This window comes from Lolium perenne, chromosome 2 (genome assembly GCF_019359855.2).
Source record: "Lolium perenne isolate Kyuss_39 chromosome 2, Kyuss_2.0, whole genome shotgun sequence".
NCBI lineage: Eukaryota > Viridiplantae > Streptophyta > Magnoliopsida > Poales > Poaceae > Lolium > Lolium perenne.
In genome coordinates, this window is record NC_067245.2 from 316,268,480 (window position 1) to 316,281,552 (window position 13,073).

Genomic DNA, 13,073 nt, shown 5'->3' on the forward strand with positions numbered 1-13,073 from the left:
GTTTCCGGTTAATACAATTATAGCATGGAGTGTAAACATTTATCATGAACACTAAGATATAACAATAACTATTTTATTATTGCCTCTCGGGCATATCTCCAACACCTATATCTTTAGGAAGCAAGCATGGCATAGACAAGTATATAATCAAGATATAAGCAACAAGCATAATCATCCCACATAGAGATTAAGCATACAATAACTTGTCCACACACGAATTATTAAAAGTAGCAATAATTCCGGAAATGCAAGCAAGCAAATAGCACAAGCCAAATAAGAAGCAAATAAAGTAGCAATGGCTTGTGCAAAACATCAACATCCGTCCAGGAAACCCGTAATCCTAGACTCTACTCTCTTCTCCCCCTTTGGCATCGGAACACCAAAAAGGCAGGAGAGAGCAGGAATGCTAGCGTTCCCATCAATAGAACTCTTCCCCAGTAGGTGGGGACTCCTCTTCATCATCATCTTCATTGTCTTCATCATCTCCAGACCCATCAGAGCCAGACCCAGCAGCATCAGGAGCAGGAGCAGTCCTAAACCTAGTCCTGGGAGGAGGAACACCATGTGAAGATCCACCATGAGCAAACAGGGATAGGTCAAAGTTCTGGAACATGGCATCCTCAAGGAGTTTTGTTGCAGCCCCCAAAGTAATGGACATAAAGGTACCTCCAGCAGCTGAATCCAGAAGGTTTCTTGAAGAAAAATTCAGTCCTGCATATTTTTTTTGGATGATCATCCAAGTAGCCAGTCCATGAGTGGGACAATTCTTTACCAAAGATTTCATTCTTTCCCCAGCTTGAGCAACATGTTCATTATCAAATTATCTAAATTTCATTATGTCACTTCTCAAGGACATAATGTTAGCAGGAGGATAATATTTTCCAATGAAAGCATCTTTGCATTTAACCCAAGAATCAATACTATTTTAGGCAAAGATAGCAACCAATCTTTAGCTCTCCCTCTCAAAGAGAAAGGAAACAATTTCAGTTTAATAATGTCTCCATCTACATCCTTATATTTTTGCATCTCACAAAGTTCAACAAAATTATTAAGGTGAGAAGCAGCATCATCAGTACTAACACCAGAAAATTGCTCTCTCATAACAGGATTTAACAAAGCAGGTTTAATTTCATAGAAAGCTGCTTCAGGAGCAGGTGGAGCAATAGGTGTACAAATGAAATCATTGTTGTTTGTGCTAGTAAAGTCACACAACTTAGTGTTCTCAGGAGTACTCATTTTAGCAAGATTAAAGCAGAGCAACAAAAATAAAAGCTATAATAGAAACTATTTTTTTTGTTTTTGATATAAAGAAGCAAACAAGACAAAGTAAAATAAACTAAGAAAAACAATAACAAAGTAAAGAGATTGGAGATGAGAGACTCCCCTTGCAGAAATCCTCTTTCTCCCCGGCAACGGCGCCAGAAAAAGAGCTTGATGTTGTGCAAAGCACACAGTTGGGAAACCCCAAGAGGAAGGTATGATGAGCACAGTAGCAAGTTTTCCCTCAGTAAGAAACCAAGGTTTAATCGACCAGTAGGAGAAAGAAATCACTTCTGAAAGTGTTGCTAGCTGACTTTGGCAGGGCGCACTACCGGTGTCAGCAACAACGTGGAACCTGTACACAACACAACCAAAATACTTTGCCCCAACTTACAGTGAGGTTGTCAATCTCACCGGTTTTGCTGAAAACGAAGGATTAGACGTATAGTGTGGAAAGAGATGTTTGTTTGCAGTGAAATAAAGAGAACAGTGTGTGGATGCCAGAAAAAGAGTTGTTGCCGTGGGATTTGGCAATAAAAAGAACAGGTATTTGCAGTGTAAAAGAAAGGACCGGGGTCCACAGTTCACTAGAGGTGTCTCTCCATAAAGATAAATAACATGTTGGGAAAATAAATTAAAGCTGGGCAATTGACAAAATAAAGACCATACATAACAAGATGATTACTATGAGATTCATTTGGGCATTACAACAAGATTCATAGACCGTAATCCAACTGCGTCTATGACTAATAATCCACCTTCCGATTAGCATCCGCACCCATTTCAGTATTAAGTTGCAAGCAACGGATTATTACATTAAGTAAAGTGTGTAAAGTAACGATAGAATTATCCTTGGATAAAGCATTGTTGTTTTCTCCCTAGTAGCAAGAACACATCTACAATCTTAGAAGTTATTGTCACTCTCCCAGATTACTAGAGGCATGAACCCACTATTGAGCATAAATACTCCCTCTTGGAGTCACAAGCACATACTTGGCCAGAGCATCTACTAGCAACGGAGAGCATGCAAGATCACAAATAACATATGACAAGTATATAATCAATCTCAACCATAGTATTCATTATTTATCGGATCCCAGCAAACACAACATGTAGCATTACATAAAGATGATCTTGATCATGATAGGCAGCTCACAAGATCTAAACATGAAGCATAATTGGAGAAAACAACCATCTAGCTACTGCTATGGACCCGTAGTCTAGAGATGAACTACTCACGCATCACTTCGGAGGCGGGCATGGCGATGTAGAGGCCTCCGGTGATGATATCCCTCTCCGGCAGGGTGCCGAGAAGAGCTTCAGAACCCTCCCGAGCTAGGGTCGACGATGGCGGCGGCGACGAAACTATTCGTGGATGGAGGCTCGGGTATTTAGGTTTTTCCTGAACAGATGAATATATAGGCCGAAGGGCGAGGTCGGTGGGCGCCCGAGGGGCCCACACCATACCTAGGCGCGGCCAGGGGGTGGGCCGCGCCTAGGGGTGGTGTGGCCACCTCCTGACACTTCTCCGTATCTCCTCTGGACTCCGTCTTTGTTACAGTAAAATATGAACTTCGGCTTTCGTTTCGTCCAATTCCGAGAATATTTCCTGTACAACTTTTCTGAAATACAAAAACAGCAGAAAACATGAACTGGCACTGTGGCATCTTGTCAATAGGTTAGTTCCAGAAAATGCATAAAAATGCCACGAAGTGTAAACAAAACATATAGAAATTGGTGTAAAACAAGCATGGAGCATAAAAAATTATAGATACGTTTGCAACATATCAATGAACAGGCCAGCCACCGGGTGATCAATTCCCGTGGCGACGCGTGACGCTCGATTTCGACGCCAGTAATGGCGACGTGACGATCGGCTTCCACGAGAACGAATCGTTTGACTTTAAGTCCTGGCTTGTGTCACCAGCCGGGACTAAAGGGGGTACCGCAGGTGCAGCGGGCCGCAAAACCCTTTAGTCCCGGTTTGGGATACAAACCGGAACAAATGGGTCCTAACGAACCGGGACCTATGGGTGCCGTACGATTGGGAGGATTCGGGGCGACGTGGGCAGGCCTTTGGTCCCGGCCCAGGACACGGCCGGGACCAAAGGGGCCTGACGAAAGGCCTGTTTTCTACTAGTGCCCAATCACTCCCCATTTTCTCCCCAACCCACCCCCAACCCTTCCTCCTCTCACGACGACCAGACCCCATGGAGGGAAAACTCCATGAAAAAGTAGAATGAAGACCACCAGCAATCAAGAACAAGATGAAGGGATTCAGGGAACAAACGGATCTGATGGGAGCATCAAGTACTACCCATGGTGAGTAGATCTCGCATTCGGAACATCCATTGATCTTTCTCTCGTTCTAGTTTATCTTCTTAGAATCCACTCCTGCATCGATCCATATTCCTGTGCGAAATTTCATTAAATACAACTCGAAAAAAATGATCATCTTGTAATCCCATGTAGGTTTAATGGATACAGGAGGAATCAGCACATACTGGAGTAAGCAACATGTATCCTTCAATGTTGGTAAACCCTTGAAGCATATTTACTGTTGTCAAAATCCTTGGAAAATGTTGCTTGCAAACAAAAAAGAAGTAACATTATTTTTTGGGAAGGTATAATGAACAACTATGGTGATTACCTGCTAGGTACACAACATGATATAACACAAGTACAAGATAAACATGAGACATCACTATTTCACAATGATCTCGACATAGGGAAATTCTTCCATGGTTGTCACTTTTGGTTAAACTAGATGATTAATCCGCGCGTTGCAGCGGTACTTGTTATCCATGAATTGAAATGAAAAGAAAAACATAAAGATGACAACATGGTGTATATTCTGAACTTAACGGATATATCGAGCATAATCGCTAATTTACGTTACACCATACTATTTTAAAATATAATTTAATTGACTTGTTGAATCGAGATATCTGTATGAGGTTCCAATATTCTTCTCGCGTGGTAGATACTAACAACATAATAAATAGCTAGTGCATGTGCTGGCTCTTTTCTTGAGGAACTAAATCCAAAATTTAGTAGAATAAAATAGACTTGTGAGTGTGAAGCAGAATATGAGTTAATTGACATCTCGCAAATATATATTTAAAAACATATAGAGTGTACATAAGTTTGTAGTAAGAATATTAACCGAACTGAACAGATTAACAGTTGTAGCAAATATTCTGCATGCATAGAGAAGAGCATGAACTTGATACGAAGAAACTCCCATTTGGATCAGTGGTTGATATTTCACGACGGAGACCGAAAAAATATGTTACAACAGATAATGAACAGACTCAAGACTCAAGACTCGAGAGTTCTAGATACTACATACCACAATGACAATAGGCAGCTTTGTTCCTTGTATTTGCTCCCATGACTCTAACGATGTATCCTGCACCAATGAAAAAAGAATCAGCAACACATTCATTGATAGATGTAGGCGTTTGCCAAACTTTGTTACAAAATCTCGGTGTCGTTTGTTGTGATTGTTTGTCTTCGTGTGATCTATTGTGCGCCTCCAACGTTAACAGTGTAGGTGCCCTTCCCTGATACAAACTAATTGTCACCATTCTCCTTATTTTGGTGGGTTGTGTCGTTTCTTCCGAGTTGGTCTTGTAATTCTTCTTTGATCTGGTTCTTGTTCGTTCCGTTTGTTCAGCTAATTTCCTTGTGGGGTGGGGTAGGGCACGTGTAAGTCATAGACCAAACCGACTAAATTATTCTTATAATTACGACTGATTGTTTCTCGGTCAACTTAAAACTAGGTATTTATCCAAGCATATTCATATATATGTCCAATGAAGATCTTCTCGTGCCTTTGTAAGTTCCAATGAGGGTTGAGAAAGACGGTGAAGGTAGGGTGTGTGCGTGTGAAGGTTTTAATGTTGCGTTCTTGAAAAAAATATCGCACCTAACAATGAAGACATGAATGAGTGTACATGCATGTTTGTGAGCGAGCATCTGCGTTGTAGTGTTTACTACAAAAAAAAAAGGCGGCCATATGAAAATAGGAGAGATGGGCATGGAAATGTAGAACATATGTACTTTCTCTATTTCTTTTGTACAAAAATAATCATGACGTGGACTGTTGGCTGACATGTGTTAATCAGCAAACACTCTTGGAGTACTGTTCTATCTTATGGGCTTTCTTATACTACTTACACACTATCCTGACAGATACTTACTATCCTGACATACACAACTAAAAAAATTCCCAAATACACCCCCAAAAGAACATAATTTGGCCACGGAAATCCAACCGGCCGCGTAATTGGCCATCCACCGAACCGAAGGAACTACTAATCACAATATCCTCCTAATACGCTTCGCGTAGGTGCATCGAGGAGGCAGCGGTGATGAGCCCGTCGCCCGGGAGGTTCACTTTGGCCGGCGCCAGCTCCCAGGCGTCGAGCTTGGACACCTTGACGGCGCCGGTGCCGTTGTTGAACATGAAGAGGCGGCTGTTGGCCGTGGCCACATGCTCCGGATACGCCCGCGCCGTGATGACCGTCCGGCCGCCGCCGCCGTAGCTCTCCACCACCGAGTGGTCAACCTGTTGCAAGGATAGAACACATGGTAGCACTCGATTTTTTCAGTGCAGATAAGCATTTGAATCTATGCTGCGTTTGTGGCCAAGAGCTCACCAATGTCCTGAGCGATATGCTCCTCTCCTTCTCGATGTCGATGTCCACGAACCCTCCGTACGGCGGCTTGTACACGTCAGCTCTCGTAGTCGATCTGCCAAAGTTAATTTGCAGGATGATTGTTAGTGTGAGTATGATTTTGCTGTCACCGCGCATGCCTATATGTTCAGAACTGAGAGAGCTCTGTTTTTTATGTACCTTCTGAGGTCGGTGCACATGAGAACCTTGTACTTGCCATCGTGCCTGAACACTCTGAAGAAGACGGAGGTGTGCTCCTGCAGGTCGCCGGACGCCAGGACGATCAGCCCGAACGGGCCGACGCCGCCGAGCACCGACGCGCCTTTCTCACCGCACAACCTCTGCGGGTCAAGCAGCTGGTTGGGGTCGAGGTTTTCGGCGCCCTCTAGGGATGGGACCTCGAAGACCACCTCCACATCCGCCTGCATGCCGGCGACGCCGATGATCTCGTTCATGCCACCGGCGTTCATCTCTGCTCCAAGCAACCCGACCCGCGTCTTCCTCAGCGTCTCGATCTCCTCGATAGGCCACTGCAGCAGCTGCTTCCCGTCGTCGGAAAGCCAGATCCTCCTTGGGACCGTCTGCACGCCGGCCCAGCCCCTGGCGAGGTAGTCGGCCTCGGGGTCGGACTCGTTGGCCCAGCTCCAGAGCACGCGCCGCTTCTTGCCCGCGTCGTAGAAGGACTTGGACGCGTAGACGTGGCCGTAGTCGAAACGGTGCCATGTCCGGCAGTCGTTGTCCGCCTCCACCGGCGAGAAGGTGTCGGCGGTGTCGTCGTACCGTCCCAGCACGTAGTAGTCGCTGAGCGTGACCATCACGCTCTGCTTCAACACATAACTCGCCGCCGCACCGTTCGAGGGGGTGTAGTCGAGCCCGTTCTGGTCGCCGGGCCCCGCCACGGGGAAAAGGTCCGGGCACTCCACCATGCCAGCGTCGCTAGACGAGTACAGCGGCTCGGCGTTGCGCTCCCAGCTCTGGAAGTCCTTGCTCCGGTAGACCAGCGTGGACCCCGTGCCGTCCTTGAGCCCTGCGGAAACAGCCACGCGCCAGAGGCCGTCACGGCCAATCCACGCCGTGGAGGGGTCTCGGAAGTTGTCATGTACGACGTCGTCGGGGAGTGCGATGACGGGGTTGTAGCTAGGCTTCACCCACTCGCGGAGGAGCGGGTCGGAGGCGTTCTTGGGGTAGGCCACGTTCTGGACCTGGTTGTTGTTGGCGTCGATGCCGGTGTAGAGGAAGACCGGGGTGCCGTCGGCGAGGAAGGTGGCGGAGCCGGACCAGCATCCGTTGATGTCGAAGGAGGAGTCCGGGTCCATGGCGTTGTCGAGGGCGGACCAGTTTATGAGGTCGACGGAGACGGAGTGACCCCAGGAGAGGTTGCCGTTGCCCCAGGTGGCCTGGTAGGGGTTATGCTGGTAGAAGAAGTGGTACACGCCCTTGTAATACATCGGCCCTGTACATTCAAAGGAAAAAAATGACTGTCAGTTGAGTTCCCAGTGCTCTGTTTTTCTGCAGATTTGAACAGAGTGGTCAAAATGTTTAAAGTTCAACTATATCACTAGTCTGACGCAGAAAGTGACTTTGTCAATCAAATCTATTAGTCCGTTATTTGTCAGACTAATAAAATGACTAAAAATCCGTAGCGACCAAATGGATCCCTTGGAAGCAACACTTGGAGTTGGACGCAAAGACAAGAAGCAAAGCCACGCTTGGACGCAGAAACAAGAGCAAGCAAGCAACGCTTGGACGCAAGGCGCCGGCCAGACCGCCGTATCTCTGCGGGCTACGCAACACAAGCATCGATCGGCCTCTCCAGGATTTCCTCTCGCTTTCCCTACCCTCTACGGATGGATAAACCTAACCGTAAAATCCTGTGTTCACTGACGGCGACATCCGAAAATTCATTCCGGGTAGAATTTCAGACGGCCAGGAAACTTAGAAAAAACCCAACACCTGTTTGGAAAGGAAAGAGTTTTACAGATTTTTACTAACAGCTCATGCTAGGCTAGGCATGCGATGCGTGTAAACTTGGTATGACTTGCCAATCAAATTGGTTAATATGTTCTTGTCTGCGTAACCAAAGTCTAACTTCCGTCTGGTAGAGGAAGAGTGCTTTAATCAACCCACCCGGAGATAGAAACTAAGAAAGATCCGACACCTAGCCTGTTTGGAGAAATTTCTACCCGTACAATGGCAGGAAAGGCATGCCTTTCCTTAGCCCTCCCGTTATTTAGAGAACGCAGTAGATATATAGAAGCTGTGTGGCTATTACAGTGTTATCTAAGAGTATTCTCATCCGTAAGTATTGTTATCTAAAATGATCTGCTAACTTTCGTGTGGCTTGCCAACCAAATTTGTTAGCCGTACGTGTTTTTTTTTTGTCCTCGTATCCAAAGTCTAACTTCCGTCTTGTAGGGGAAAAAGGATACAACTTGCCTAAGGTGGTGTTACTTGTCTAAATAATTAAACTTGTAAACACTAAGAAAAGTCGCCGACGACGTGGAGGCCGGTGGGTGTCTGAAAAACAAGGATACAGCTTGCCTAAGCTGCTGTTGCTTGTATAAATAAACTTGTAAACACTAAGGAAAGTCGGTGACGACGGAGCCATATGGAGGCGTGTGGCGAGGAGGTCACGTCAGGTAACGTGTAGCCACATGACCGCACACGAACACGACACGGACGTCCGACGACCATTCTGCGTACGTCCAAGCGCTGCGGGCCACACAAGGATCAGCGTATGCCTATCTATGGACTATGGATAATTCCCCGTCCGTAATAGGAAGTAAATCTATCCGCGGATAAACAAACTCAAGCGCGTCCGGTGTTGACCGATGGCGACGTACGTACGTACGTACCATAATTCCAGCAAAATTCGCGGCAACCTGAAAGTCTAAGCGCGTGCGTGCGTCCGGATGATAAATTTAGCAAGCGCATGCACGAGATTGATCCGATGAATGGAAAGATGGAGGAAATAAAGCTGGGCGCGTACCATTCGGATCTGTAGAGCAGCAGCACCATGCATGAAGGAGCCGTCGCGATCGACAGGAAACAGAGAAGATTCAGGTTAGCCGAGTGAATGAATGAACCCGTGATTGGGCTTGAGCAACACGACGGAGAGAGGCGGTGATTCCCTACCGTTCTGCCAGTTGTTGGCGGGCTGGAAGTGGTAGGCGGTCCGGTAGCTATCATGTCCTGCGGCGGCGGCGGCGGTCTCCGGCGCGGGGTCGGCGAGCCAGCGGAGGGCGGAGGAGGGCGAGAGGAGGACGCAGAGGAGCACGGCGCACGCGGCGAGACGGAGGCCCGCCATGGCGACCAACCAAGTTGGCAACGGAGAGCGGGTGGGAGGTACGAGGGACAAGTGGACAGGTAGGTAATCGGCTGGGTTGCTATGCCTCTACCGCCTCGCCTCGGGGTGCATTTATAGATTCCATTTTCTTTTTCTTTTTCTTTTCTGGAATAGAATAGGATTTGGGACCTTGGAACGGAACGGGTCCTTGTTTGCGGCCACTGCCACCGGCCAGTCGACCGACCAATCACGTTTTTATTATTATACTCCTGAAGAAACTTTCGGGACGCTAGACAAAACTAAAGGAAGGATCATCGAACGAAACGAAACGCGTAACGCCGGCCACGTCTGCCGTCTTATCCGGCGCCGACGTGGAGCGGATCAGACCGACGTGACGAGCGGGTGACTAGGCGTCCAGTCAGGGCGTCCAGTAGTGGTCCTAGCCACAGCGCTAAACATGGCTCCTGGAATCTGCGACCGGCCAACACGGATGAATCGTGCCAGCTGATGAATACCTGCAACGATAACCGCCGTGGTGGGCCCGACTTTATCTGCCCGCCCGCATGCTCAGCTCAACACCTGCATGCCCATCACACATTCACACGCTCCTATCCGTTCTGCTAACTTCTGTTTTGGGATCTCGCTCAATCAATCATTCATTCTACCATTGTTTAGATTAGCAGCGGCATGCCAAGAGTTGCGTGAAAGGAACTACCGCGAGAGATGCCTGGATTGGGCAGAACCTTGAATCTTTGCTCCATGCCTTGTACTAACACACACTTTATTTTTTTAAGAGACACATTTCTAGTGATATACTATGCTCCTGATGTCAATCATGCTTGTAATTTAACCCTGAGATGTCAATCATGCTTGTAATTTAACCCTGAGATGTAGCGCGTAAGCAAAAGCGAGTGTTTAGGTCCATGGAAACTCAATCTAACAAGTAGTATTTTGTTTTGTTTCCTTTACCTTTTTTTCTTTTTTGCTTAGGGTTTTTGTGCTCTGCGGAAAAAGGAGGATGCTTTCTAATTGTCCATGGAACGACCTTATAGTATGGCACGGTCGGTCCGCCGGTGTTATACTATGGTCCCTTTCTATAGAAAATGTGACTTTATTTCTATGTTGCATTCTCGAGTACCAGGTCTTGAGCTCCGTGATGAAAAAAAAACCTAGGTCTATGCTTTATTGGACGTATCTGTCAACGGCGTTGTTTTCAGGTTGTTCAACTATTGAATGCGATGTTCGGAGTTTGCTCGGATTTTATTTTCAAGGTGAAACCCCATCATCCGCCCTTAAATGCATGGTTGCATTTGACAGCAACAACAACGGTTACAACGCCGGTCCCTTTCTGGATGCGTTGCTCTTGGAGAATATTTCTTGCGGGCCCACGGGACACAAAAGGATGGTCGATGTTGCTACTCCCCGTGGATCACAGATTCTCTTGTTTTCCTCCTTGATTTGGCGGTTTGCATCATTGGTGTCTTGACTAGCTTTTCATACAATGTTCTCACAAAGACCGCTTAGAATTTATACTCTCGATAGTAATACACCGCCCCTTGCCGGGAAAAGGGTGGCATTTATGTTTCATGTTCGAAGAAGACTCCAGGATTAATAGCCCCGGGAAAAGGATGGTCACTATTGTGTTGCTTTCTCGAGTACTCGGTCTTCAGCTCCGGGATGAATTAATATGTCGGGATTTTATTGGTTGTACCTGACATTTTTCGTGTGTTTGCGAAGACATGCGCTTCGGGATGAAAACCCATGTTCCGCCCTTAAGTGGTTTGATTTCGCAACAGGGACGCGCCTGTCCCTTTTTGCAGATGTTACTTTTGAAGATCACACTTGCAGTCCATGTATGCGTCATAAAACGATGGTCGATGTTGCTGCTCACCGCGGATCACCGATACTATTTTTCCCACCTTAATTTGCCTGCTCTCAGCCTCGGTGTCTTGACTAGCCTTTGATACCACGTTCTTGCAAAGACCGGTCGTAATTGATATTCTTGATAGTAATATATTACCCCTTGCCGGGAAAAGGATGGCCTCACATCTATTCATTTATGTTTCATGTTTGATGATGACTCCTAGATTAATAGCCCCTCAAGTCTAATCTCTATCACCGATTTTATTGCAAGTTTGACTTCTCCCCATGTTCTGTAGTACTAGTACTTTAGCACGGCCGGGAGGCAATTTTGTTATCAAATAATGAAGTCCTCGGATGCACACGAGATTCTTTCAAAAAAAAAAAGATGCACACGAGATGACACTGTAGTTGAGTTTTTGGCGTCTTGATTCCTATCACATGGGGGTAGATTTACAGGTCTCTATTTCAACATAAGATTTCGTACTTGTTTTTGAAAGGCGCACCGCACAAAAGACAAATTGGAAACCGGGCTGGATTCACATGCTCCATGATCGATGAGTGATACCTTCTCCTCTAGCAACAAAAAATAAACTGAAACGAATCGGATGTTCAGACATCTTTTATCTGAATTTTTTCCACTGCCGAACATGACGCTTGAACGAACTGTATCAAACGAAAAGTGTCACGTCGGCCACGTGTATAGCGATGCCTTCTTATCCGGCGGGAGCCGACGTGGAGAGAGAGTGACTAGGCATCCAGTGGTCCTCGTGGAAGAAAAAAAAAAGGCCATCTTGGTCTTTGCCAGCGGTGACGAGCGTCTAGCACCAACTGGGATGAATCTTGGGCAGGTGATGCATGATGATCATGGATATACTACTACCGGTATTATGTGTTAGTTTCGGTGGTGGGCCCAGGTTTATCTTCCCGGATGCTTAAGGGCACGTACAATGCGGTGATGTCAACCTTCTCTTAGAGATGCCACGTTAGATTTTTGCTTAGTTGGAGGAGAGAGAATGAAGAGATAGAAGGTTGTCTTCCCTTAGCTAAGGGATCATCTCTTAGAAAATAAGGGAAGACTATTTTTTCCATTGTATCACATATGTCTTCCCTTAGCAACAAATTTCCTACCAAAATTTAATTATTCGTATTAATTGCTAGAGATGGATGTAACAGATAATGCATTGTATGACTCATATCTAATGCTTTCTCTAGCTGATGTGGCGGGGTAAGGGAAGACATTCCTTCTCTATCATTGTACATGCCCTAACACCTCGGTCCTACCCATTCTGCATGGGCTTGGTAACTTCTGTTTTGGCAACTCAATTATTCTGTAGTATTGTTTAGATTTGGAACGCCATGGAGAGAGTTGCTTCAATTCAAAGGAACTGGTGCTCTGAGAGCTGCCTGGTTTGGGGCATAATCTTGAATCAAGGTCTATGGCTTGCACTGACACACTTCCAGTGATTCAATACAAGCGACATTACGTGTCCTGATGTGAATCATGTTTGTTGTTTAGCTCAACTGAGGTAGCGCGTACGCAACAATGAGTTTAATAATGTCTCCATCTACATCCTTATATTTTTGCATCTCACAAAGTTCAACAAAATTATTAAGGTGAGAAGCAGCATCATCACTACTAACACCAGAAAATTGCTCTCTCATAACAGGATTTAACAAAGCAGGTTTAATTTTATAGAAAGCTGCTTCAGGAGCAGGTGGAGCAATAGGTGTACAAATGAAATAATTGTTGTTTGTGCTAGTAAAGTCACACAACTTAGTGTTCTCAGGAGTACTCATTTTAGCAAGATTAAAGCAGAGCAACAAAAATAAAAGCTATAATAGAAACTATTTTTTTTGTTTTTGATATAAAGAAGCAAACAAGACAAAGTAAATTAAACTAAGCAAAACAATAACAAAGTAAAGAGATTGGAGATGAGAGACTCGCTTTGCAGAAATCTTTTTTCTCCCCGGCAACGGCGCCA

At 45.8% G+C, this 13,073-nt stretch overlaps 1 protein-coding gene across 3 annotated transcripts in view; it reads right to left on the reverse strand.

The window, feature by feature from the left end:
• Positions 1-9,343, reverse strand: part of LOC127336741 (beta-fructofuranosidase, insoluble isoenzyme 7) — a 32,742-nt gene extending 23,399 nt beyond the window's left edge. The window contains exons 1-5 of one of the 3 annotated variants that reach the window (XM_071826797.1): positions 9,078-9,343; positions 8,932-8,940; positions 6,123-7,395; positions 5,925-6,018; positions 5,306-5,833 (exon numbers count right to left, since the gene is read on the reverse strand). In XM_071826797.1, the coding sequence (XP_071682898.1) occupies positions 5,597-5,833; positions 5,925-6,018; positions 6,123-7,395; positions 8,932-8,940; positions 9,078-9,249 (1,785 nt within the window). In that variant the 5' untranslated portion in view covers positions 9,250-9,343 and the 3' untranslated portion in view covers positions 5,306-5,596. Of the gene's footprint in view, positions 1-5,305; positions 5,834-5,924; positions 6,019-6,122; positions 7,396-8,797; positions 8,892-8,931; positions 8,941-9,077 lie in introns of those variants that run through there. The other 2 variants (XM_071826799.1, XM_071826798.1) reach the window with 2 other exon arrangements.
• Between the last annotated feature and the right edge of the window lie 3,730 nt (positions 9,344-13,073).